The sequence below is a fragment of the Schistocerca piceifrons genome, chromosome 1 (assembly GCF_021461385.2).
Source record: "Schistocerca piceifrons isolate TAMUIC-IGC-003096 chromosome 1, iqSchPice1.1, whole genome shotgun sequence".
Lineage (NCBI taxonomy): Eukaryota > Metazoa > Arthropoda > Insecta > Orthoptera > Acrididae > Schistocerca > Schistocerca piceifrons.
This window is the reverse complement of record NC_060138.1, coordinates 655,367,286-655,392,986: the sequence shown is the minus strand read 5'-3', so window position 1 is coordinate 655,392,986 and position 25,701 is coordinate 655,367,286. Positions and strand designations below refer to the sequence as shown.

Here is a 25,701-nt window from a genome sequence, read left to right as displayed (position 1 = left end):
TACAGTTTGGCCCGAAAATTCTCTCACCCCCATCTTTTTTGGTCTTGAAATGTATTTATTTATGTACTTATTTTGAACATGTCATAGCAGATATGTAGCAAATGTTGATACCTTACGTTCTAGTTTGTTTAAAGACCCACAACATCAGTATTGGCACCATCATTGTCGCGGCCCAAAATGGTGCAGCGCCAGTCCTCTGTGAAATTTTTCGTAGCATAGGCAGCGTGATTTCTTTGAATGCTTGCCTAACAGCTTACTTCAATTCGTCATTGTCTGGCAGCGTTGTTTCGCGACATGCTGCTTAACTATTCGCCGCAAGGAACTGTCGCATTACATCTGATCTGGACTTCTCGGAGGCCACTCGATCGCGCTCTGACTGATCCTCTTCCTATCCATCTCTGGGGTAGCACTCCATCAAGAATTCTCGAAAACGGAGAGCATAGTGGTCAGAGCTCCAGCTTGTTGAAGCCAACTGTCACCAAAAATGTTCAGTCTCTGGAGCTCTGGAATGAGCCATTCACGCAATATTCGCAAGTATGATTGTTGATTCACTACATCGTCAAAGAAATACGGTCCCCCTTCCCCCCCCCCCCCCATGAACCATGGACCTTGCCGTTGGTGGGGAGGCTTGCGTGCCTCAGCGATACAGATAGCCGTACCGTAGGTGCAACCACAACGGAGGGGTATCTGTTGAGAGGCCAGGCAAACGTACTAACGTGTGGTTCCTGAAGAGGGGCAGCAGCCTTTTCAGTAGTTTCAGGGGCAACAGTCTGGATGATTGACTGATCTGGCCTTGTAACAATAACCAAAACGGCCTGGCTGTGCTGGTACTGTGAACGGCTAAAAGCAAGGAGAAACTACGGCCGTAATTTTTCCCGAGGGCATGCAGCTTTAGTGTATGATTAAATGATGATGGCGTCCTCTTGGGTAAAATATTCCGGAGGTAAAATAGTCCCCCATTCAGATCTCCGGGCGGGGACTACTCAAGAAGATGTCGTTATCAGGAGAAAGAAAACTGGTGTTCTATGGATCGGTGCGTGGGATGTCAAATCCCTTAATCGGGCAGGTAGGTTAGAAAATTTAAAAAGGGAAATGGATAGGTTAAAGTTAGATATAGTGGGAATTAGTGAAGTTCGGTGGCAGGAGGAACAAGACTTCTGGTCAGGTGATTACAGGGTTATAAACACACAGGTTTATAAATACAAAGTCAAATAGGGGTAATGCAGGAGTAGGTTTAATAATGAATAGAAAAATAGGAATGCGGGTAAGCTACTACAAACAGCATAGTGAACGCATTATTGTGGCCAGAATAGATACGAAGCCCACACCTACTACAGTAGTACAAGTTTATATGCCAACTAGCTCTACAGATGACGAAGAAATTGAAGAAATGTATGATGAAATAAAAGAAATTATTCAGATAGTGAAGAGTGACGAAAATTTAATAGTCATGGATGACTGGAATTCGATTGTAGGAAAAGGAATAGAAGGAAACGTAGAAGGTGAATATGGGATGGGGGTAAGAAATGAAATTGGAAACCGCCTAATAGAATTTTGCAGAGAGCATAACTTAATTATAGCTAACACTTGGTTCAAGATTCATGAAAGAAGACTGTATACATGGAAGAGGCCTGGAGATACTGGAAGGTGTCAGATTGATTATATAATGGTAAGACAGAGTTTTAGGAACCAGGTTTAAAATTGTAAGACATTTCCAGGGGCAGATGTGGACTCTGACCACAATCTATTGGTTTTGACCTGTAGATTAAAACTGAAGAAACTGAAAAAAGGTGGGAATTTAAGGAGATAAACTGAAAGAACCAGAGGTTGTAGAGAGTTTCAGGGAGAGCATAAGGGAACAATTGACAGGAATTGGGGAAAGAAATGCAGTAGAAGAAGAATGGGTAGCTTTGAGGGATGAAATAGTGAAGGCAGCAGAGGATCAAATAGGTAAAAAGACGAGGGCTAGTAGAAATACTTGGGTAACAGAAGAAATATTGAATTTAATTGATGAAAGGAGAAAATATAAAAATGCAGTAAATGAAGAATGCAAAAAGGAATACCAAGGTCTCAAAAATGATATCGACAGGAAGTGCAAAATGGCTAAGCAGGGATGGCTAGAGGACAAATGTAAGGATGTAGAGGCTTATCTCACTAGGGGTAAGATAGATACTGCCTACAGGAAAGTTAAAGAGACCTATGGAGATAAGAGAACCACTTGTATGAACATCAAGAGCTCAGATGGAAACCCAGTTCTAAGCAAAGAAGGGAAAGCAGAAATGTGGAAGCAGTATATAGAGGGTCTATACAAGGGTGATGTAGTTGAAGACAATATTATGGAAATGGAAGAGGATGAAGATGAAGATGAAATGGGAGATACGATACTGCGTGAAGCGTTTGACAGAGCACTGAAAGACCTAAGTCGAAACAAGGTCCCCGGAGTAGACAACATTCCATTAGAACTACTGACGGCCTTGGGAGAGCCAGTCCTGACAAAACTCTACCATCTGGTGAGTAAGATGTATGAGACAGGCGAAATACCCTCATACTTCAAGAAGAATATAATAATTCCAATCCCAAAGAAAGCAGGTGTTGACAGATGTGAAAATTACCGAACTATCAGTTTAATACGTCGGAGCTGCAAAATACTAACGCGAATTCTTTACAGACGAATGGAAAAACTAGTAGAAGCCGACCTCGGGGAAGATCAGTTTGGATTCCGTAGAAATGTTGGAACACGTGAGGCAATACTGACTCTACGACTTACCTTAGAAGCTAGATTAAGGAAGGGCAAACTTACGTTTCTAGCGTTTGTAGGCTCGGAGAAAGCTTTTGACAATGTTGACTGGAATACTCTCTTTCAAATTCTGAAGGTGGCAGGGGTAAAATACAGTGAGCGAAAGGCTATTTACAATTTCTACAGAAACCAGTTGGCAGTTATAATAGTCGAGGGACATGAAAGAGAAGCATTGGTTGGGAAGGGAGTGAGACAGGGTTGTAGTCTCTCCCCGATGTTATTCAATCTGTATATTGAGCAAGCAGTGAAGGAAACAAAAGAAAAATTCGGAGTAGGTATTAAAATCCATGGAAAAGAAATAAAAACTTCGAGGTTCGCCGATGACATTGTAATTCTGTCAGAGACAGCAAAGGACTTGGAAGAGCAGTTGAACGGAATGGATAGGGTCTTGAAAGGAGGATATAAGATGAACATCAACAAAAGCAAAACGAGGATAAAGGAATGTAGTCGAATTAAGTCGGGTGATGCTGAGGGAATTAGATTAGGAAATAAGACACTTAAAGTAGTAAAGGAGTTTTGCTATTTGGGGAGCAAAATAACTGATGATGGTCGAAACAGAGAGGATATAAAATGTAGACTGGCAGTGGCAAGGAAAGCGTTTCTGAAGAAGAGAAATTTGTTAACATCGAGTATAGATTTAAGTGTCAGGAAGTCATTTCTGAAAGTATTTGTATGGAGTGTAGCCATGTATGGAAGTGAAACATGGACGATAAATAGCTTGGACAAGAAGAGAATAGAAGCTTTCGAAATGTGGTGCTACAGAAGAATGCTGAAGATTAGATGGGTAGATCACATAACTAATTAGGAAGTATTGAATAGGATTGGGGAGAAGAGAAGTTTGTGGCACAACTTGACCAGAGGAAGGGATCGGTTGGTAGGACATGTTCTGAGGCATCAAGGGATCACCAATTTAGTATTGGAGGGCAGCGTGGAGGGTAAAAATCGTAGAGGGAGTCCAAGAGATGAATACACTAAGCAGATTCAGAAGGATGTAGGTTGCAGTAGGTACTGGTAGGTGAAGAAGCTTGCGCAGGATAGAGTAGCATGGAGAGCCGCATCAAACCGGTCTCAGGACTGAAGACCACAACAACAACAATAAGGTGCCTACTAGACATTGTAGCCCAGATCATAACATGCGGGGTATTGTTATCTAAATCTTCATGGTAATATGGGTTTTTCTTGCTCCCAAAAAATAGACCTATTCTGGCAAGACCAATAAGTTGCACATTCGTCTGAGAAGAAACTTTTTCCCCGCTGTGGGAGCGTCACAAACATACTGAGTAATCTTGAGGAAGCTTGATGTCTTCGCCGTGTGTCATCACTTAGCTCATTTACGAATGTTGGCCTGAAAGATTTTAATTGCAGATCTGTCTTCATGTTTGTCAGCATTGTTATTTTTTGGAAATCCAAATTCAGGAGATTTTTTTCGTAATTATTTTGTGGGAGACCTGGTCACAGAAGCAGCCACTGCTGCACATGTTTTTCATCGCGTTAAGCCTCTTACAGTCCACAATGGGTCCGGTTCTGCAGCGTTCTATTGCCATCGCAGAATCGTTCGCTCTGGTGGAGCTTCTTTATCGAGTCGTGCCGCAAAATCCCGTTGAGCATCTTCATGGTTTTTCCGGTGTGTGCACGTTCACGAGCCCATGCAATTGCCACAATACGTTCTTCCACATTGTAGGTACTTGTGCCCGCCATCTGAAACGAAAGAAAAGATATATGGAGTACAAATACACATTATAACCAAAAAGGAAAGGGGTGACAGAATTTTCGGACCTTACTATCCACACTCTGAGAACAGGGCATGCAGGAAAGAATTCGTACTATCAGTTTTTCCGCGGAAGATTTTAGCTATCAGCCTCTCCAATGAAGATCTGAGGATGTACATGATAATTGTAGGACACTTTCATTTTCACGCCAGTGCGCTATGAAACTTGGACGTTTTAATGCAGTGCTGTGTCCTCCAAAAGACACAAGGCACAGCCGTAGAGAGTGCCAACATGACAAGGCCATCTCTGTGAGAGGCGCAACATAGCAGTTGCGGTCAGGCGCCAAACAAGGCTAACACGATGCGGACTATTTATGCTTCGGCCATGCGTCACTCAAATAGTTATGAAGTAAATATCCATCCGCTAGATGTGGATATAAACCGACACACAACTCCACTATCTCAGGACCAGCAACAGTATCAACAGTGTCAGCAATGCAAGACTGCATCGGGACGTTTAAACTGTTGCTTAACTCCAGCTTTATACGAAATTTAAGTAATGAAATATTTCTTTTAGTAAATTATGATAACTTGTTGATAATCTATGTTGCCATATATTTTTGTTCAGCTGTTGCGTAACCCTATTTGGCCCTGTGACAAGCTGTACAATTCCTGCGTGCACGCAAGCCACCTCATAATAGGGTTAGGGGTTCTCTCCTGCCACCATGTTATGTTTGACACCAAGAGAGATTGGTGAATACACAAGATAGTCAAGTATTAGAAAGCTATTACAATATCCTATCAGTCAATTAACAGGGCACTGATGTGGCACCATAATTCCCATGAATAGGTACCTTCCATCAGCAAAAGCTCTACGGAATTATTTTACGATGCCCAAGTTCTATTAACCAACTATGCTTTGCTAACAATTGTGTGAAAAACTCCTGTTGCTGGTTTATTCAGTATAAAAACACTAAAAATCCTTCTACTTTTTCGTCGTGCATTCTTGCTAGAATCTGTGCAATCATCAAAGCCAGACTAAAGTTCGATGACCTTTCCTTCATCAAAGGGCAAATCTGCAAGCATTCTTCCATGAGAAGGAATTACTTTCATCAGGGTCACGTAAGCGACCAATACAGTCTGACAGGCAGTTCGATATTTCTGTGAGTGGAATTACTAATAATCATTTGGATTTAGATCTAGTGTCTTTTACAACAACTGAATATTTTTCGAGGGTTGAAAACGCGGCAGACAAACGTGCTGAAATTACTCTTGTATCACATAAATCTTCATTTACTTAAATGTAGCACTGTGCTTGTAATTGCTGTATATTGTCGCAGAAGAAGCTGAGTCGCACAATCGTCGTGGTATAGTGGTTATAGTGCTGGACTGTTGCTTGGAAGGTCGTGAGTTCAAAACTCGACTGAATTGTGAATTTTAGTTGCTATAGTCAGTTCGAGTACATTGTATAAGTATCCACAAATGTCAAGAATCATTGTACTGGAATGTTCGCCGGCCGGAGTGGCCGAGCTGTTCTAGGCGCTTCAGTCTGGAACCGCGCAACCACTACGGTTGCAGGTTCGAATCCTGCTTCGGGCATCGAGGTATGTGTCGTCCTTAGGTTAGTTAGGTTTAAGTAGTTCTAAGTTCTAGGGGACTGATGACCTCAGATTTTAAGTCCCATAGTGCTCAGAGCCATTTGAACCATTGTACTGGAATGTTCTGTAACTGTATATATACCGTTTGTGTTCTGGTCTGAGCAGTTCGCTCCGTGCTCTTGTATGTGCAAGTGCTGAATAAAGGTTTTTTAACTGAGGTTAGTGTTCGTCACTCATCTATTTACACCTTCTTCTACGTGACAATATGTTATGTTCAAATGGTTCAAATGGCTCTGAGCACTATGGGACTTAACTTTTGAGGTCATCAGTCCCCTAGAACATAGAACTACTTAAACCTAACTAACCCAAGGACATCACACACATCCAAGCCCGAGGCAGGATTCGAACCTGCGACCGTAGCGGTCGCGCGGTTCCAGACTGTAGCGCCTAGAACCGCTCGGCCACATCGGCCGGCCAATATGTTATGTGTCCACCATATTAGCAAACGTTTTGTTACAGGGATACACACGAGTATCTCTTCATATTGTTGTTCTAGGTTCAAGTACCGTCAAACATACAGTTTGCACTTGGAGATGTCGGATGCCGAATGCTGCAATAGTAACAATGTCTGTGCGAGTTTGTGGAATATGTGAAGATAAATCTTCAGTTCATAGTACCGCCAGTATTATTTTTATTTGTGTAGATGCTGTCATGGCTTCATAAACTGACTTACACATATATTGTGAAACTACTGCCACCACTTAATTGATCACAGATTCAAATCATTTATCATTTCTTGCCAAGAAGCGATATTACAATTAGTATCAATCCGTATCGTATTTTTGCTACGTGGAAAATTAAAAGTTTTTAAAAAGGGACTGGAAGAATGGGTCATAGATTTATCCTGTTGTTTTTACATTGAGTTTATCCATTATCATTAGTTACATTTTTAGTCTCTACAATTTAACATCCTTATTTACAGTAGGGTGACCCTACGAGGAGGGGAAACTGTCAGACGAGGTGACAAAGAAAAGGTAGAGGCGATCCACTATTACGGGCAGAATTTAACAGAGTTTTGAAAGATTTAAGATGAAATAAAGTGGACGATATGGAAAACAGAAAGTTCTAAAATCATCTGGAGTAGATGCAATAAAATTGTTTTTTGTAGAATCCATTAGATTTTTAGAAACATAACTTCCACAAAATTCCGAAGACAGCAAGACCTAACAAGTGTATGAATTATCCCACAGTCAGCTTAACAACTCATGGATCCACGTTGCTAACAAAATTAATATGCAGAAGATTGAAAAAGAAAACTGGGAATCTGTTGGATGACGATCAGTTTGGCTTTATGAACGGGGAAGGCAGCATAGCTGCAGTTCTCACCGCGCTCTCGATAATAGAACTAAGACGTAAGAAAAATCGAGACACATTCATTGGATTTGCGGACCTAATAAAAAGCGTCCGACAACCCAAAATGGCGCAAAATATTCGAGATTCTGGGAAATACAGCAGTAACCTGTAGGGAATGTCGAATAATATACAATATGTAGAAGTACCAAGGGTGAACATTAAGAATGAAAGACCAAGAACAAAGTGCTCAGATTAAAAAGGGTGTAAGAGAGGGATGCAATCTTTCTTTATACACCGAAGAAACAATGATGGAAGTCAAAAATCAGATTAAAATTCAGGGTGAAACTATGTCAATGGTAAGATACGCTGACTGTACTCTGTGAAAGTGAAAGAAAATTACAGAACCTGCTGAATGGAATAAACAGTCCAATGAGAACAGAATATGAATTGAAAGTAAACCGATAAAATGTGAAATTACTGAGGAGTAGCAGAAATGAGAACAACGAGAAACTTATCGGGATTGGTGATCACGACGTAGACAAATTCGTGGAACTGTGATACCTTGGTAACAAAATAGCACATGACGGACTAAACGAGGATGACAGAAAAGCACACTGCGAAAGGTAAATACTGCATCACTGACCAAAAGGACTATTAGTATCAACCATAAGCCTTAATTTTCGGAAGAAATTTCTGATTAAGTTCATTTTGAGCACGGGATTGTGCAGAAATGAATTATGGACTATGGGAAACCCAGAAAAGAGAAGAACTGAGTAGTTTGAAAAGTGGCGCTATAGAATGACGTTGGAAATTAGGTGGACTGATAAAACATAAATTAGCTTTTCCGCAGAATTGGCAAGGAGAGGAACGTATGGAAAAAGTGGCAGGTATAAGAGACATCCATGGGACTTGAGGGAGCTGTAGAGGGCAGAACCTGCAGGGAAAGACAGAAATTGGACCATATGTAACAAATAATTGAAGACGTGAGGTGCAAGAACTACTCTCATATATGAAGAGGTTGGCACAAGAGAAGAGTTCGTCATGGGGCCTCTCAAGTCAGTTAAAAGACTGATGGCCAAAAAAAAAAAAAAATAAATAAATAAAATAAAAAATGACAAAATAAAATAAAATTGTGAACAATATGTAAAATGAGCCAAATTCTGAGGTCAAAGATGTACAATGTACAGCAATCTTTTCAATAAATCATTAAAAAAGTCGACGAAATCGCGATTGAAGTTGATCAATACTTGCACATTACAAGCCGTATCTGTAAGGAAGTAAGTGTTGTTCACAAAATAGTTTTAAACAATTTAGTTAATACTGCGTGGTAACTGCTGGATGCCACATCATGGACAGTGGATCGAAATTCGATATGCGAAAAAGAGTTGTAGCAGACCTAATTTCTAGAATGTTTGGACAAACGTTCGCGGGCGACCAAATTTCACTACTTACGACGAGTATGCACGAAAAGTTAGGTCTTCAAAGTAAGTGCAAAAAAAGTGCTGCTACTGTGTTAAAACTACTCGTCCAATAATATGAAAGCAAATATTTCTATTTAAACTGTGTCATCAACAGCTAGAAAGTTTGTAGCAGTCAAATTGGATAATTCAGTGTGAATTGATCGATAAAAAATTTTCTCCTATCGCTGTCACAGCACCTTCATACATTTCTGGTTATCGCTCAGAAATACAGATAACTCTTTTCAATTCGATGCCTGCATTTTACAGCCCAGGCTTTGCACCAACAAGTTCCATTCTGAATCTCCCTGGTAGATCAAAATTGTGTGCCGCACCGAGACTCAAACTCGGAAGCTTTACATTCCGCGGGAAAGGCTCTACTGACGAGCTACCCAACTACGACTGAGCGATCCTTTCTCACAGTTTTACTTCCTCCAGTACCTCATCTCCTAGTTTCCAAACTTCACAAAAGCTCTCGTGTGAAACTTGTAGACTTCGCGGTCATGTAACTACTACGTATTATGGAAACGCTATCAAGCTGTTAATTGAAAAGTAATTAGTAATTAATAATGGCCACAACAACTAATTTATGGTGGGTGGTAGCACAGCTACAATAATCTAAGAGATTCAGCAAATAATTCAATGAAAACCTGTGATCGAGAAGTTAGTTTATTTATAAAATGGTACAGTAGTATGGTTTTAGTACAAGAAAAGACATAAATTTGATAATCAAATGAAAGAATTGTAATTTGACATTTATTCATAATTAGTGGAGGACATACTGGGGCTGAATTACGGAAGTAAACCAGTGCAGTTACTTTTCTTCTAACACCACGAAATATGTTCTCGTGAAAATAGCTGATAAAATGAGCGGTCACTTGGTTCTAACAGGACAAGAAGAGAAAGACAAAAGATCATCACTACTATCATAAGTTCTGTTACCCGCATTACCTAGCTTGAATCCTGTATCTCTTTCCTTCGATATGAACTCAGTGCTTCGCATTTCGTAATATCCTTCCTGTCGCTGATCCGGTGATTATAGTAGCAGATGGGGCAGAGTGGATGCAGGTCTCGGCCTCGCTTCGTTTGCCAGTAGTAGATGCAAATGGGCTGCTACCATGGTCTGCCTTTGCAGTCATCGATGCTGCTGGATGAAGCCTGCGATATCCCTCAGTGCAAAATGGCAAACTGTTGACTCTGGTCGAGGCAAGCTACAGCTTACCGAAAATTTTCTAACAGCGACAATATGAGCAGTCGCTCTTTGGAAGCCAATTTCCACAGCGAGTTTTTTCGTCTGAAAGTGCAAACGCAGAGTTTCTGACCAGAATGACCAAGTAGACTTAAAACTGCAGAGTTCGCAATATGACATCAGAATGACCAACTATTACTCTCCGCGCATCGCCACCTGACCCAGAGCTGCGCACTCCATCCGCCACAATGGCCAATCACGAGGCAGATAAAGACGCGGCTCTCAGTCAAAATAATTTACAGTATCGTAATGCTTGAAAGTCTCTCGGGCATGCAACCGGATTGCTAGATTGTTGTAGAACGAATTTTCGGCGGCGTAACGTGCTTTTATCCTCAGGTTACTCCTGCTGACCGACATCTTGGCCCACTAGGTGCAATATACATACCGGTTGTCTTCCCCCTCGACTAATGCCGCTTATGGACAACGACATGTGCCGACCGCGGTGGTACCTCGCGTTCGGGAATCGAGTGACGCTCCTTCGCCGTGCTCGGTGTTCCATTTTCGCTGCGCTTGGAGCCCATGCTTGACTAAGTTGAAATCCATTGTCCTTCTTGATGAGGTTCTCGTGTAACCTGATCTCGATAGCCTCCTTGTATATACAGACCAAAGAGTAGAATATGTTGTGCAGAATTTCTGTACTTTCGTATTTCATTTTGTGGTTGGTTTCAAGGCAATGTTCAACAATTTATGATTTTGTGGACTACTGGTGGTCGGTGTATTTCTTGCACTTTTCTCCATTTGTGCGAATGGGTTGGCCGACACATACATTCCCGCACTCGCATGGTATGTAATACACTCCAGATCTCCGGGATCCCAGGTCGTCTTTAACTGTCGCTAAAAGGGATTTGGTCTTTGCCGGTGGGCGGTAAACAGATTTGATATGTTGTCGTCATAAAATTCTACACCTTTTTTTTTTTTTTCACAGACGTTGGCTGCGCATGGAAGATAAGCTGTCTTTCTAGGTTTGTGTTCAGCGGGTGTTTATGTGGTGTGGTCTTTGCTTGAAGCCGCATCGAATTAGATATGAGTGCGAGAATGCATGTGTCGGACAACCCATTCACACAATTGAGGAAAAGTGCAAGGAATGCACACGGCATACCTACCTCCAGCAGTCTACAAAATCAGAAATTGCTGAACATTGCCTTGAAGCCAACTAAAAATTCTGCCCAACGCATCCCTCTACCGAGACTATGTATGCAAAGGAGGCTACCGAAATCAGGCTACATGGGAACCTCATCAACAAGGACAACGGATTTTAACTTGGGCAACTATGGGCTCTGCGACTGAAAATTCTCCAAATGCAGCCGAACACAGCGCACGGCGATTCCCACCACTGCGGATCTGTGGATATGGGAGGATATCAGTCAGCAGGAGTAATCTAAAGATAATGGCAGTTACGCCATCGAAAATTCGTTCTACAACGACCAATCAGCCTGGCTAAAAAGAAAAAAATCTTGCTGCTAAACTAAAATGATACTGCGTAACTCGAATTAAAACGGGTGGAGAAGGGCCAACCCAAGTCGACGCCTCGCAACATTTGTTAATAGTGTTGCCTCCTGAGCTTCAAGGATGTCTTTGCAACCTGCAAAGTGATGTAAGGGCCATCTATCGTCATTTTTCTGCAGCTCGTTGGTGCAATAGTGTTAGTGCAGCACTAGACAACGCTGCAAAACAGCCGTCAGTGGGTGACGGTGCTCCTAAATGGTGTAACACAGCTCGGTCTGAGGGTGCTAGGGTCAACGCGGTGGCTGTGCACTTCTCGCGTGAATCATAGAGAGCCGACGGTACTTGATCGCTGCCGGACTTAGCCTTACATCACCAAGCTGACAAGTTGACTTTCATCATAAACGTCAGTGTCCGCCGCCAGCTCCTGCTTTCTCAGCACACCGCTAGCAATACCATTGGCTGCCGACTGGCCACGACCAGCATCTGGGTCACTACCATCATAGCAGTGAATGTGAGGCATCAGATAGCAAAGAACGTTGGTGCTGAGTAAGCGCTCGCCGCTTTGTAGGGGAACCCGTCCCACAGTTTCCTGCATAAACAACTCTGTAGTCTGGACCGACTGGCTGGTAACAACAGGCAAGGCACGTGTTTTATCTTTAACTTCAATGGAAAGATTCCTAAGGAATGAAAAGCGGCTAACACGATTATTTATGTCTTTGTCTTTAAAAAATTTAGTTAGTTTTTAAATGGTTTAACGTCAGTGTACACATAATTTACAAATTGTACACATTATTTACAAATTCTCTTTCTCCCCGTAGTATTAAATTTGAATATGATAAGCTTAAATGTGAGGAATATCTGTTAAGAATATCTGAATATCTGTTAAGAATGTCATCGGGAAACTGGAAGTAGGACAAAGTATAACGCGTGTAGCCCAGGTCATTGGTGTTGTTAACAACATTGTTTCACGTACATGGGGAGAATTCCGAGCCCAGACACTGCTGCCCCAAGGAGTGGAGGTGATCGACCACGATCAACTGTAGCAGCAGATGACCACAATATTGTAAAACAGGAAAGAAGGGACCCGCGTCGTACGTCGGTTACAATTGCAACCACATTTAACAGGATTATAAGACACCCTATCTCACGCTCCACAGTAGCACGGCAACTGCATGGGTATGATCTCTTTGCCCGACGACCAGCACAACTACTTTGTGTTCTATCGGCACGCACACATCGGAGGCACCGTTTTCGATGGTGCCAAGACCATAGCGACTGGACCAGCGAGGCATAGGGTCGCGTGCTCTTCTTGAAAAAAAGTAGATTCAGTCTGAGTATTGATTCTGGAACTACCCACATGTGGCGGGAAGTGGGAACACATGATGCACCTAAGAACATTATCGAACAAGATTGTTTTAGTGTTCAAGGTTTTATAGTTTGGAGAGGCACAATATTGCATGGGGGTACTGACGCCAAAATCTTTGAACATGTTACACTTGCTGGTCAACATTATTGTGACGCTGTGCTCCTTCTCAGTGTGCGTCTTTTCAGTCCTGATTTTTTGGTTCTGATGTCATTTTTATGAATGACAGTGTGCGACTCCATCGGAACGTGTACGTGTCGAAGCTCTTATAATGCGATAAGAGGTGTATTACCGAATGGACTGGTATCCCCGAACCCCCCCCCCCCCCTTGCAAGCTTTAGCACATCATCGAGCATGGGTGGGATGCGTTTGAGAGATCTATTGCAACACGGCAACATGCAGCAATGAGCATCAGTTGTCACACGCGATGGTGGAGGAATGGAACTCCCTACCACAAGAACTCCTTACCAACCTTGTAGCCAGCATGGGGGCACGTTGCAGGGCGTCCATTGCCGTCCGTGGTGATCACACACCCTACTAAGAAACACATTTCACTGTTTGTAATGCCCAGGAGACCACGATGAATCGCAGTGATCACTATGTAATTATTGCCTTCGAATAAAAGTTTCATTTCTATTCGTCTCATTGCGAAATTCTGCCAGTCATCTTATGTACCGTTATGTAGCAGTTCATTATATGTGTGGTCCAAGTTCCATCGAGCTATGTCACCTGGCAATTACACATGAGGCGAATGTTACTTTCGTCCATAAGTTTTGTACACAAGTGTGTAAGGAAAGGACAGCAGAGGGCAACAACAGAACTTTAAATCTTCTTATTTCATTTCAGTAAGTAGTCGACTTTTGCTTTTTACAATATTTCAAGCAGCATTAGCGCTCAGACCTTTTAATTTCGAAAGCTTCTCACATTCTTTCAAATAGAGATTCTGTTTGGATTGAATCCCTCAGGCTCTGACTGGCGACAACTTCTTCAAGTTCTACAAAGTTATTGTCAGTACCCATATAAAAATAACAAGTGATGCAGCATCACATATGTCTGTCCTATCGCCCAGGCGAAATAGGTAAATTTCCTATGAATTTCTCAAAGTCATAATTTAGCAGACGATGTAAAAGATTTGATTGCTGTTAGCATTTCTGGCCACATGTCTTCAATAATGGTCTTAATACAGGTTTCCACAATCTGCCTCAATATACTACCTAACAATCTTGCCTATTATCTCTGAAGTATGGAAGACTTCCATAAGTTAAGCTACTTCACTGTCAATTGTTTACTAAAGACGAAGCAGTGGTCTTCTGTTTTCCTCTTGTTGGAAATTTTGATTATGTTACACATAAACTGGAGTTATGTAAGGAGTACTCTTGGTATGAATGGAAACACACTTATTAGTGAATGTTTACCTTATTTGAAGGCTACTTTCCCCCAGAAGTAACCCAGATTAGTACCGAAGACGAACAAACGAATGCCGTAAGAGAAGAAGGAAATCTCTTCTCTCAGTCAGAAACAGTTCTGAACATCATTCTATAACTCGTTGCAAGGTATACTGTAAAAGTTTGAAGCTAGTAATACAAACATCAATACAAATATATTTTGAGAAAAAGAAAATCACTTCAGGTAACAAAGTAACAACAATGTGGAATTTAGTGAAAGAGAAGACGTAGAAGCAGAAATGAAGAGAAGTACTTAGCGTTAAGAGTAAATGATGCATTGGTAAGAGATATGAGCAGTGTTCGAAAACATTTTCACAAGCATTTCAAGACTGTTAATGAAAAGACGTGTTTCTCATGTTCAGCAGTTGCTGCTATGGAATATCTCAGAACAGTCATTACAAACAACATAAGCAGAACTAATGTCCACCATTAAATCACTAAAATAAAACTATGTAGTGATCATCATTAAGTATTAAAAATTTAATTAAAAAGTTTTCCTCAGAGTTTAGTAACATAAAAATTATTTGTATAACAAGTTATCACTGGAACGTTTCCTGATTGGCTGAAACATGCTGATATTAAGCCTCTATATAGAAAAGGAGATAAATAAATACCCTCAAACTTCCATCCAATTTTCTTTTTTCAGCTTCTTGCTAATTTTATAAAAGGTAGTAGGCAAAAATATCCGGCTTCCTCAGCATCTGTCTACAGATGATATATTTTCATTCACAGGTTGGATTTCCAGTGGGTTCCGATGTCGAGGAGGTTGTTTACATATGCTGCAAAAATGTACTTAATTTCGTTTGACACTAAATTACAATAAACATTCTATAATCTCTCAAAGGTATTTGACTATGAAAAACACAATAAAATTTCAAGTAAATTAGAATACTACGGTGAAACAGAGAATACCGCAAAATGGTTCAAATTGAATCCCTCTCACAGGAAATAAAGGGTGCCAATAGGAAAGAGTCCCGTATTAGCCTCTCAGTAATTTTCCAATTGGGAAATGATTAAATGTCGCTACCCACAATGTTGTATCTTAGGGCTATTACCTTCGCTTGTGTGTGTTAACTATCCTTCACCAGTAGCATTACCAGTTGCCAAGTTCATGAACATTAATAAATAATTCCTTGGCAATTATTGGTCACTAAACTTCGAAAAGACACAGTGTATGCAGTTCAGAATTCTTCCCACCCCACCTACACCCCACCATTCATCTAAAATATGACGACAAGCAGATAGAAGAACTGAACAGTGTTAAATCCTTATGATTATTTTTTATTACTAAGGAACGTACGCAGTGACTGAGCATTAACGAACAACTTCAAACAAGTTTTACAAATTTCAATATTTGCTGTAGTCTGTTATCATTATTTACGCACCCGTTATAATGCGGTACTTTTCACATTTTTATCCGCGTCACACACATTTAGTTTTCAAACGGTTCGTGGAATTTGTTTTTCTTACACATTTTATAATGAATCCCGTTTATTTCGTGTCTTTTTGTTACATGTGTGTAGTTCTATATTCTCTGGTTCAGCTGCCATCCAGAATGGCTCTTGTAGAACTCTAGGTCTGTCTCCTCTTCTTCAGATCTACGATGTCTGATTTCGTGCTATAGCAGGTAGCAAGTGTTGTAATCTGATGTCCTTATGAAACAAGTCTCTTTCAGGCTTTCATACGTAAGTCGGGATGCCGCTGTTTGTCGCAGTCCTAGTGCCCGTTTCTGTTCTTTTCATACTGTAAAGCCGACCGAAAGTTTTTCCCATATGACTTTACTCTGTATGTTACGAGTGGCACTACTGCCGATCTGATTATGTGTCATCGCTGTGCATATTGATAGACTGGTTATGTACAGAGTATTATGTGAGGGTTTGATGGCTGCTGCTACTCTTTCCTGAATATCCTCATTGAAAGATATTGTTGTTACCTGTAATGAATTTCCAGTTATTTACATTCCCATAATATTTATAGTCGTTCATCACATAGAATTATAGTGTCTTTTGGTGATATTTTTCGTATCTTCCTGAACGTTATTTGAACTGTCTTTTCATGGCGTACCTTTAGGTAATTTTCTTTTACCCAAGTATCTAGTATTTTTAGTGTCTTTTGAACGTCCTCTCTTACTGCTGACGTTGTCACCATGTCGTCTGCGTAGAGAAAGAGTTTTGCTTTTGTGTCTTCTATTATATTTGTCATATTTTCTACAACACAGAAGCTGAACAACGTTGGACTCATAGGGTCTCCTTGGAGAACTCCATTCGTCGGTATAATTTTTGCTGCGGCCGCAAGTTCGAATCCTGCCTCGGGCATGGATGTGTGTGAAGTCATTAGGTTAGTTAGGTTTAAGTAGTTCTAAGTTCTAGATTACTGATGACCTCAGATGTTAAGTCTCATAGTGCTTAGAGCCATTTATTTTACTAGTAGTGGAAAATTTTGCTAGGAACAGTGCCAAGCTGTACCTAAAATATACTGGCGTTTTGGGTATAAAATCTCGTGTGGCAGCGTATTTTATACAGGTACCCTGAAATATGTGTGGTAATGCTCGCCTGTTGAGTGATTTTCCAATCGGATTGCTGGTTTATAAAGACTACGGTGAGGAGTCAATTTAGTGACTTCCGTAAAGGCTTCTTCAATCCTGCTGTGATGCACATTCTATCTCTGATCTTAATATGATACTTATGAATACCAAATGAATTGGAGGGTACACAGCCTCAACAACACAGCCTGTTTTCAACAGACGCGCTGCTTATTTTACCTGACACGTTAGGTGTATTCCAAGACCTAGCATTTAATAAGGTTTGTACTTGCGCCACCAGCAGGAGCGGAGGGCGGGTAAGGCAGGTAAGGGAGGCTCTGTGTTGCTGACGTGGACCGGCTGGCAGGAACCAACAGATCACTTCTTTCTAGTACAAGGTTGCATGGGCCTGTAACTCAGACAGCCAACATTGCTGGGAGTTCTTCGTAGATACAGAGTGAGTGTTATGATTTGTGGAAATCGATGCACAAAATTAATTGACGGATGAATGTTACAAGCTGTTAGTTTGCAAAGAAATATGTAGATATGACAAATTTCTCGAAGGTCGCAAGTGTCCTTACGTGTGATACCTCACCTCCTGGAACATGCTCCATACGACGTTCGGATCGCAGCAGAAACAATTGGTATTACACGCTTTTGGACTCGGAAAATCTTTGGTTTGGGTAGATGGTAGATGAGTTACCCCAAAAAACTGGTCTCTTATGACTTTGTAGAATAAATACAAGTGACGTGTGTTAGCTTCTTTATCTTGATATAACCTATGTCTGACAAGACCAGTATAGCAGATAAAGATTTGTTTAGGTGCTTCGGCATTTCTGTGTTATGTTCCTCCTAATGGAATGAATTATAAGCTGTAATCATAAGATTTATTTATTTTTGGACGAGTCCCCCATACGGATCTCCGAGAGAAAACTGCCTAAGGGGAGAGGTGACCATCAGAAAAAAATTGAAAAACTGACGAAAGGATAACGTTCTACGAGTCGTGGCGTGGAATGTCAGAAGTCCGAAGTTGTAGGGAAGCTAGTAAATTTGAAAAGGGAAATGCTAAGACTCAATCTAGATGTAGTGAGGTCAGTAAAGTCCAGAAGACAAGGGTTTCTGATCAGAGGAGTATAGGGTAGCGTCAAAAAGAGCAGAAAATGGTACAGCGGAGTAGGATTCGTTATGAAAAGGAAGGTACAGCATAGTGTGAGTTACTGCGAACAGTTCAGTGGTTGGATTGTTCTTACAATAATCGACAGCAAGCCAACAGCGACGACAATATTTCAGGCATAAAAGCTGACGTCGCAAGGCGAAGATGAAGGGATGGAGAGAGTATATGAGGATATTGAACGGTTAATTCAGTACCTAAAGGGAGTAATAATGTAATACTCATGGTGGACTGAAATACGGTAACACAGTAAGGAGAAGAAGAAATGGTCACTGGAGAATTTGAGCTTGGTAATAAGAATGAGAGCGGAGAAAGGCTAACTGAGTTCGGCAATAAATTTCAGCAAGTAATAACGAATACTCTGTTCGAGAATAACAAGAGGAGGAGTTATACCTGGAAAAGGCTGGGAGGTGCGGGAAGACTTCAGTTAGATTACATCTCGGTCAGGCAGAGATTCTGAAATCAAGATACTGGATTGCAAGGAATATCCAGGAGCAGATATAGGATTAGATCACAATTTAGGAGTGATGAAGAGTATGATGAAGTTTAACGGACTAGTCAGGAAGAATCGACGTGCAAAGACGTGGGATACGGATGTACTAAGGGACGAAGAGATACGCTTGAAGTTCTCTGAGGCTATAGATACTGCGATAGGGAATAGCTCAGCGTGCAGTTCAGTTGAAGAGGAATGGACGTCTCTAAGAAGGGCAGTCATGCAAGGTGGAAAGAAAAACATAGGTACAACGAAGGTAACTGCGAAAGAAGCAAGGCTAACAGAGGAAATACTTCAGTTAATCGATGAAAGAAGGATGTACAAAAATGTTCGGGGAAATATAGGAATATAGAAATACAAGTCACTTAGGAACGAAATTAACAGTAAGTGCAAGGACTCTAAGGCGAAATGGCTGCATGAAAAATTTGAAGAAATGGAAAAAGAAATTATTATCAGAAGGACTGACTCAGCGTATAGAAAAGTCAAAACAACATTCGGGGAAACTAAAAGCAAGGATGTTAACATCAACATGGGAATTCCACCGTTAAATGCAGAGTAGAGAGCAAATAAGTGGAGAGAATACATACGACAGGGAAGACTTGTCTGGCGACGTGACAGAAAAAGAAACAGGAGTCGGTATACAGGTGTTTCCGTAAGAGCGTGCAAAAATGTAACAGGACTAAGAGAATGCTTCACTGAACAATTTGAGGTAGGGAACCTGGGGTCGGAGAAGCCCGCTTAGGAAGATATGGAAGTAAACTTGTGAACCGCTTCGCCTAGCATTTCTGTTTTCTAGTTTATTTACAACTAACATGCGTACAAGTTTACACATACTGTGCTGTTTATTTACATGTACATTGCTTATTTCGTACACGGAAACTAGGAGGACGAGCCTAATTACCAGGAAGTCATGATGCAGGTTTTGTTTAATTTACCTGTCCTTCAAGTAACTCCGTTGTATCGTATTTACATTGCCCCATGACAGAACGTGCGCTATGAATTACTCAGTGCTTTTCAGGGACGCACAGTCCAATACGATGGAGCAGCACCGGTACAGTATCTCCTCGTGGCTGGATTGGTAGAGGAGGTCCTATTCCAGGGCCTGCGAGATCACTTGACCTGAATCCCCTTGATTATGGCCTATTGGGATATCTAAAGTCACTTGTGTCTGAGACCCCAATGAATACGGATATGGAATTAGTTGCCCGTGATGTGATTCAGAATCTTGTTCGCCGACGTCATGGTTGCATTGAAGTTGATGGCTGTTAGTTTCAGCACATTTTGTATGATACAGTACAAATTCATTTTGTCAGTGATGGTATTTGCCATTTTTAACTGTAACTAATGTAGATAAAAAAGTACTCATTAATGTGATTTCATTCCTATTATGTTCTTAAGCCGGCATCTCCGTCCCAAAGTTCACTACTTCAAACTGTTCAGTGAGGCATCCTCTATGCCCTGTTAATTTTTGCACGCTCTTCCAGAAACACCCTGTAGAAGAGAGAAGGGATCCAGTATTAAAATCAGAATTCAAAAGAGCATAAGATGGAATAAGGCAGAAGTGATAGATAATATTTCATCAGAATTTCTAAAATCATTTGGCGAAATGGTAACAAAACGAATATTTTCGCTTGTGTGTAGAATGTATGAATCTTCTGATATAACATCTGACTTTCGGAAGAATATCGTTCACAGAATTCCGTAGATTGCAGGAACTGACAAGGGCGAGAATTATCGCACAATCAGCTTATCATCTCATGAATCCTAGTTGGTGACAAGAATAATGTACAGAGGAATGGAAACGAAAATTGATGATGTGCTAGATGTCGAAAGTCACAAATATGTTTCATTCCAGAATACTGACAATTTTTAAATGAGTGTGAAGAATTAGATACGCGCATTTCAGCAGTTGAAAATATGTATTTGAAGTGCTTTACATAGCTGTACAGGAACACAAATTAGGCTGCTGTTTTGCACAACCTCTAGCGAACACTTTCAACTCGTTCTTTCGAAGTTGTTTTCTTATACGATGAATGCATGAAATCTGTGGTAGTTTTCTTCTGCATATTATGTTGTTAACAGTGATCGCTCTGCGGGCCGCACGAAATCCTTACAAGGTGTACAGTTTGCTGGGACTTACCCGAAGATGCTGAATACAGGGCCGATTCAGCTACATCTGAAAATCATATTGAGTAATGCAAGCGTCTTATGCTGTGTGATTTTTGAGGATTTGGGATGGAATGTGTTTGCGGGATGGGAATAACGCTCATATGCAACAATATGTACACTTTCCCCTTGTTCCATATTTGTACAGGTGTCATACTTTTACGGCAGATGTACAAATCAAGCTTAGGTTGTAGGAGCAATTTGCAGCTTCTGTTAAAGGAAATCCTACAATTTCAGTTATTAACTATCACGTATTTCTCCAGAACTCCTTTGAAGTAGAAGAAGAATCTGCGGATGGCGGACGGACTGACTCAGCGTATAGAAAAGACAAAACAAAGTTCGGTGATACTAAAAGCATCTATGAGAGTAAAATTGAGACATATACGTAACATATTTTTTAATATCTCATGAAAATGACTTCTGCAAGTTATGTGTACTTCCCGCAATAGACTAGAAATTGGTTTATTATTCACTTCGCATCAATAAAAGAATTAACCGCACAAAGCAACAGTAAATATGCAATGGTTGCTACACTGCCCTAGGGCCTACACTGTACTTTTTATATCGTTACAGGCCAGCTAAGGACCACGTCAACATAAGTATTTATGAACATCAAGCATGCTGGAGTAGCTCTCCTGTTAATCAATAGAACGTAAAACCAGGCAAAGTTGCAAATGTTTTACTTTTTATTCATTCGATGACTAGTTTCGGGCCGAGATCCATTTTCAAATCAACATAACAAAGTCGAAAATAGCATTTCCGAAGATGTCAAAAAATCTGAAATGTACATTTACAGAGCATACAGACAACTACGTTATTTTGATTTGAAAATGGTTCTCGACCCGAAACTAATCATCGAATGGATAAAAAGTAAAATATTTGGAACTTGGACTGGTGTTTCGTTCTATTGAAGGTAATTATTTATTTCTCGTTTCCTTCGTCTTCCTCCAAAACTATTTCATTTTCTCAGAATGATCTCTTTTCCTCTCCTCCGACCATTGGATACCAGATTGTGTGTCTGTTTGTTTTTACTTCCAGAAAACCTCCGAATTTTTTGACTTCAAATATGAATTTGCCTCTGTTGTCTAAGGTCTCCTGTTCAATCTGCATTCCTTCCAAGTCCTTTTCTGTCTTGCCAACCCCCCCCCCCCATTCCCTTTGTTTGTCTTCCTGTTTTGGGAGAACGTATGGATCTTATGGATCTTAGCTGTTAATAAACCTTATTTCACTCTCTCTAGATGTCCACATAGTGAAACACGTCTTTCCTGATCTCATCTGTTATTTTGTGGCAGTGCCATCTATGTTCTTGATTGGGTCTAATATTTTCCTTAGGATTCTTCTTTCTATCTTTTACAAATCTAAGACCCTTCTCCGCATAACAGTAGTGTTTTCGACACAGAGGGCTTCTACTTCTGTTGTGGTCTTCAGTCCCAAGACTGGTTTGATGCAGCTCTCCATAGTACCCTATCCCGTACAAGCTTCATCTCCAAGGAACTGCTGCAACCGACATCCATTTCAACCTCATTAGTTTACTGACATGCGACAAAATTAGTAAGGAAACGTGAGGGTAAAATGTTTTAAGTTCGAACAGCACGCATTACTCAACCAAGCGAAACTGTCGCCAGCCGCTAGTTGGGAAGCGTAAACATTCAACACCATTACTGGGTCAGGAAGACAGCCACACCACCACTCTTAAGACAAACTGCCAGCGACTCAGCAGATAACTGTTAGAACATTGTGGACGGAACTGTCATCGTTACTCCCGTAACATTACATAAGACGCAACAATGTCTAGCGGGCGTTTGGCTGAGCAGTAAAGACCTTGTAATGACAAATTGATTAAGCATTGTAGCGGAACTAATTACAGCTCACAACTCGGGAACATCAAAATCTATTCGGTCATTACGATTGAGTAAGATTCGTTATGAATAGGAAGGCATGGCAGATGGTGAGCTATTGTGAACAGTTCATTGACAGGGTTTCTCTCATCAGAATCGACAGCAGACGAACACCAACAACGACAGTTCAGATATACATGCCGATGCCGCAAGCAGAAGATTAACAGACACAGGATGTAGGCCTATGGGAGAATACTGTACGGGTAATTCGGTACGTAAGGGGATGTGAAACTAACAGACACAGTGGACTGGAATGTGGTTGTAGGGGCAGGAGTAGAAGAAAGCGTTGCTGGAGAATATAAGTGCTAGGAATGCGACTTTGCACGCTAGCGGCTCTCTGCCTATAACAGCAAGGTTCCCTTCCGTTGCTTCCCGGCATAACAAGCGACATCAATGTTCTACAATAAATTCCAGCTAGACCCAGAGAATACTCTGTTCAAGAATCACAAAAGGAGACAGTGTTCTTGGAAAAGGCCGGGAGATACAAGAAGATTTCAATTAGGTTTCATTTAATCCAGGAAGAGATTCCGAAATCAGATACTGATTGTATGGCGTACCCAGGAGCACATATACACTCAGATCACAATTTAGTAATGATGAAGAGTAGGCTGAAATTTAAGAGACTTGTTTAAAGAATTATTGCGTAAAGAAAGGGGATACAGAATTACTAAGGAGTGACAAGATATGCTTGAAGTTCTGTGAGGCTATAGATACTGTCATAGGAAATAGCTCAACAGGCAGTTGAGTTGAAGGGGAATAGACGTTTCTGAAAAGGGCAGTCACAGAAGTTGAAAAGAAAAACACAGGTACAAAGAAGGTAACCGCGTAAAAACCATGGCTAAAACAGGAATTACTTCAGTTAATCAATGAGAGAGGGAAGTACAAAAGTGTTCAGGGAAATTAAAGAATACAAAAACACAAGTCATATAGGAACAAAATAAACAGGAATTTCAAGGAATCTGTGGCGCAATGACTGCATGAAAAATGTGAAGAAATCGGAAAAGCGATTATAGTCGGAAGAACTAAGCGTGTATAAAAGTCAAAACAACGTTCGGTGAAACTAAAAGCAAGGATGGAAATATAAAAATGAGAATTCCAGCGGTAAATTCAGAGGAGAGAGCGGATAGATGGTGAGAATACATAGAACATCTCCACGAGGAGGAAGACTTGCCTGATGACGTCATAGAAGAAAAAACAAGACTTGATATAGAAGAGATAACGGATCCAGTATTAGAATCAGAATTTGAAAGAACATTGGGAGACTTAGATCGAATAAGGCAGAAGGATGGATAACATTCCGTCAGAATTTCCAAAATCATTGTGGGAGATGGCGACAAAATTAGTATTCACATTGGTATGTAGAATGTATGAGTCGGCGATACAAGATAAAAAAAAATCATTCACACAATTCCGAAGACTGTAAGAGCCGACATGTGTGATAATTATCGCACAATCAGTTTAACAGCTCTTGCATCCAAGCTTCTGACAAGAATAGTGTACAGAAGAACTGAGGATGTGTTGGATGACGATCAGGTTGGTTTTAGGAATGGTAAAGCCACCAGAGAAGCAAGTCTGACGTTGCGGTTTGTAATGGAAACAAGGTTATAGAAAACACACGTTCATAGGATTTGCGATCTGGAAAAACAGTCCGACAATGTCAAATGGTGCAAGATGTTTGAAATTCTGAGAAAAATGTGGATAAGCTACAGGGAAAGACGGGTAATATACAGTATGTACAAGTCCCTAGAGGAACCAATAAGAGTGAAAGACCAGGTACAAAGTACTCGGATTAAAAATAGTGTGAAACAGGGATGTAGTCTTTCGCCCCTAGTGTTCAATCCATACATCGAAGAAGCAAAGACGGAAATAAAAGAAATGTTCAAGAATGGAAGTAAAATTCAAAGGTAAACGATATAAATGATAAGATTTGCTGATGATATTGCTATCCTGAGTGAAAGTGAAGAAGTATTACATGATATGCTGAATGGAATGAACAGTCTAATGATTACAGAATGTAGGTTGAGAGTAAATCGAAGAAAGACGAAAATAATGAGTAGCAGAAATGAGAACATCTAGAAGCTTAACATCAGAATTGGTGATCGTAAAGTACATAAAGTTAAGGAATTCTGCTACCTAGGCAGCAAAATCATGACGGACGGAGCAAGGCGGATATAAAACGCAGACTTGCTCTGACAAAAAGGGCATTCCTTGTCATGAGAAGTCTGCTACTATCAAATATAAACCTCAATTTGAGGAAGGAATTTTTGAGGATATACGTTTGGATCACAGGATTGTATGGAAAAAGGATCTTATCTGTTAACCAGTGATTCCGTAATGCTGATGCTCCGACACCTTCCAAGACCAATAGCTTCGCGATGTGAACCAAATGTCTCCGCAACGAACACTGGCTGAAGAAAGCCGAGTTCTCATACGTTTGGTATTTTATCTGTAAGTCAAACAGATAAGGACATCTGCACTACCGGTGCTACTACGATTATCTTATCAGCGTCCATAAAGGATTTGTCAACTTCAAAAGGCATGAATATCTACAAGTTTTACCTCTGATAAAAAAGTCAACATTCATAGACCACTTCGTAGCATGAAAAAGGATGACTAAATGACAAGTTCCAACGAACGTCGCTCTTTATGAATACGTCATAGGTCAGCAAGTGAAATTTGAACATTGAGAACACATTTTGGAATGCAGGAGGTACTGAAATGTCGTAAGCTCCATGTGACTATTTCCAGGCAACGCTGTCGTCTATAGAAAGTAAGCAGTGGCAAAAGACGTAGCGGAATACTGGAAGGTCTACGGATCGTGATTAATCTTGGGACCTGCAGTTGGCACTGACCGTAAATAAATGTATGCACTGTATATAAACAGGAAAGAGACCCACTAGTGTTCAGTTAAACTACTAGCGACCAACTACTGAGAACAATAACAACAGTTAGACCGCTGACAGTAACTGTCCGGAGCGACCTAAAATGGAATCATTATAAAAAAACTAACAGTAGGGAAACAGATGCCAGGCTGAG

General features: G+C 40.8%; 1 protein-coding gene across 1 annotated transcript in view; it reads right to left on the bottom strand.

The window, feature by feature from the left end:
- Nucleotides 1-4,297: 4,297 nt before the first annotated feature.
- Nucleotides 4,298-25,701, bottom strand: part of LOC124762622 (facilitated trehalose transporter Tret1-like) — a 109,073-nt gene continuing 87,669 nt past the window's right edge. Inside the window, exon 4 of the mRNA XM_047249121.1 lies at nucleotides 4,298-4,495. Within this exon, the coding sequence (XP_047105077.1) occupies nucleotides 4,298-4,495 (198 nt within the window). The remainder of the gene's footprint in view (nucleotides 4,496-25,701) is intronic.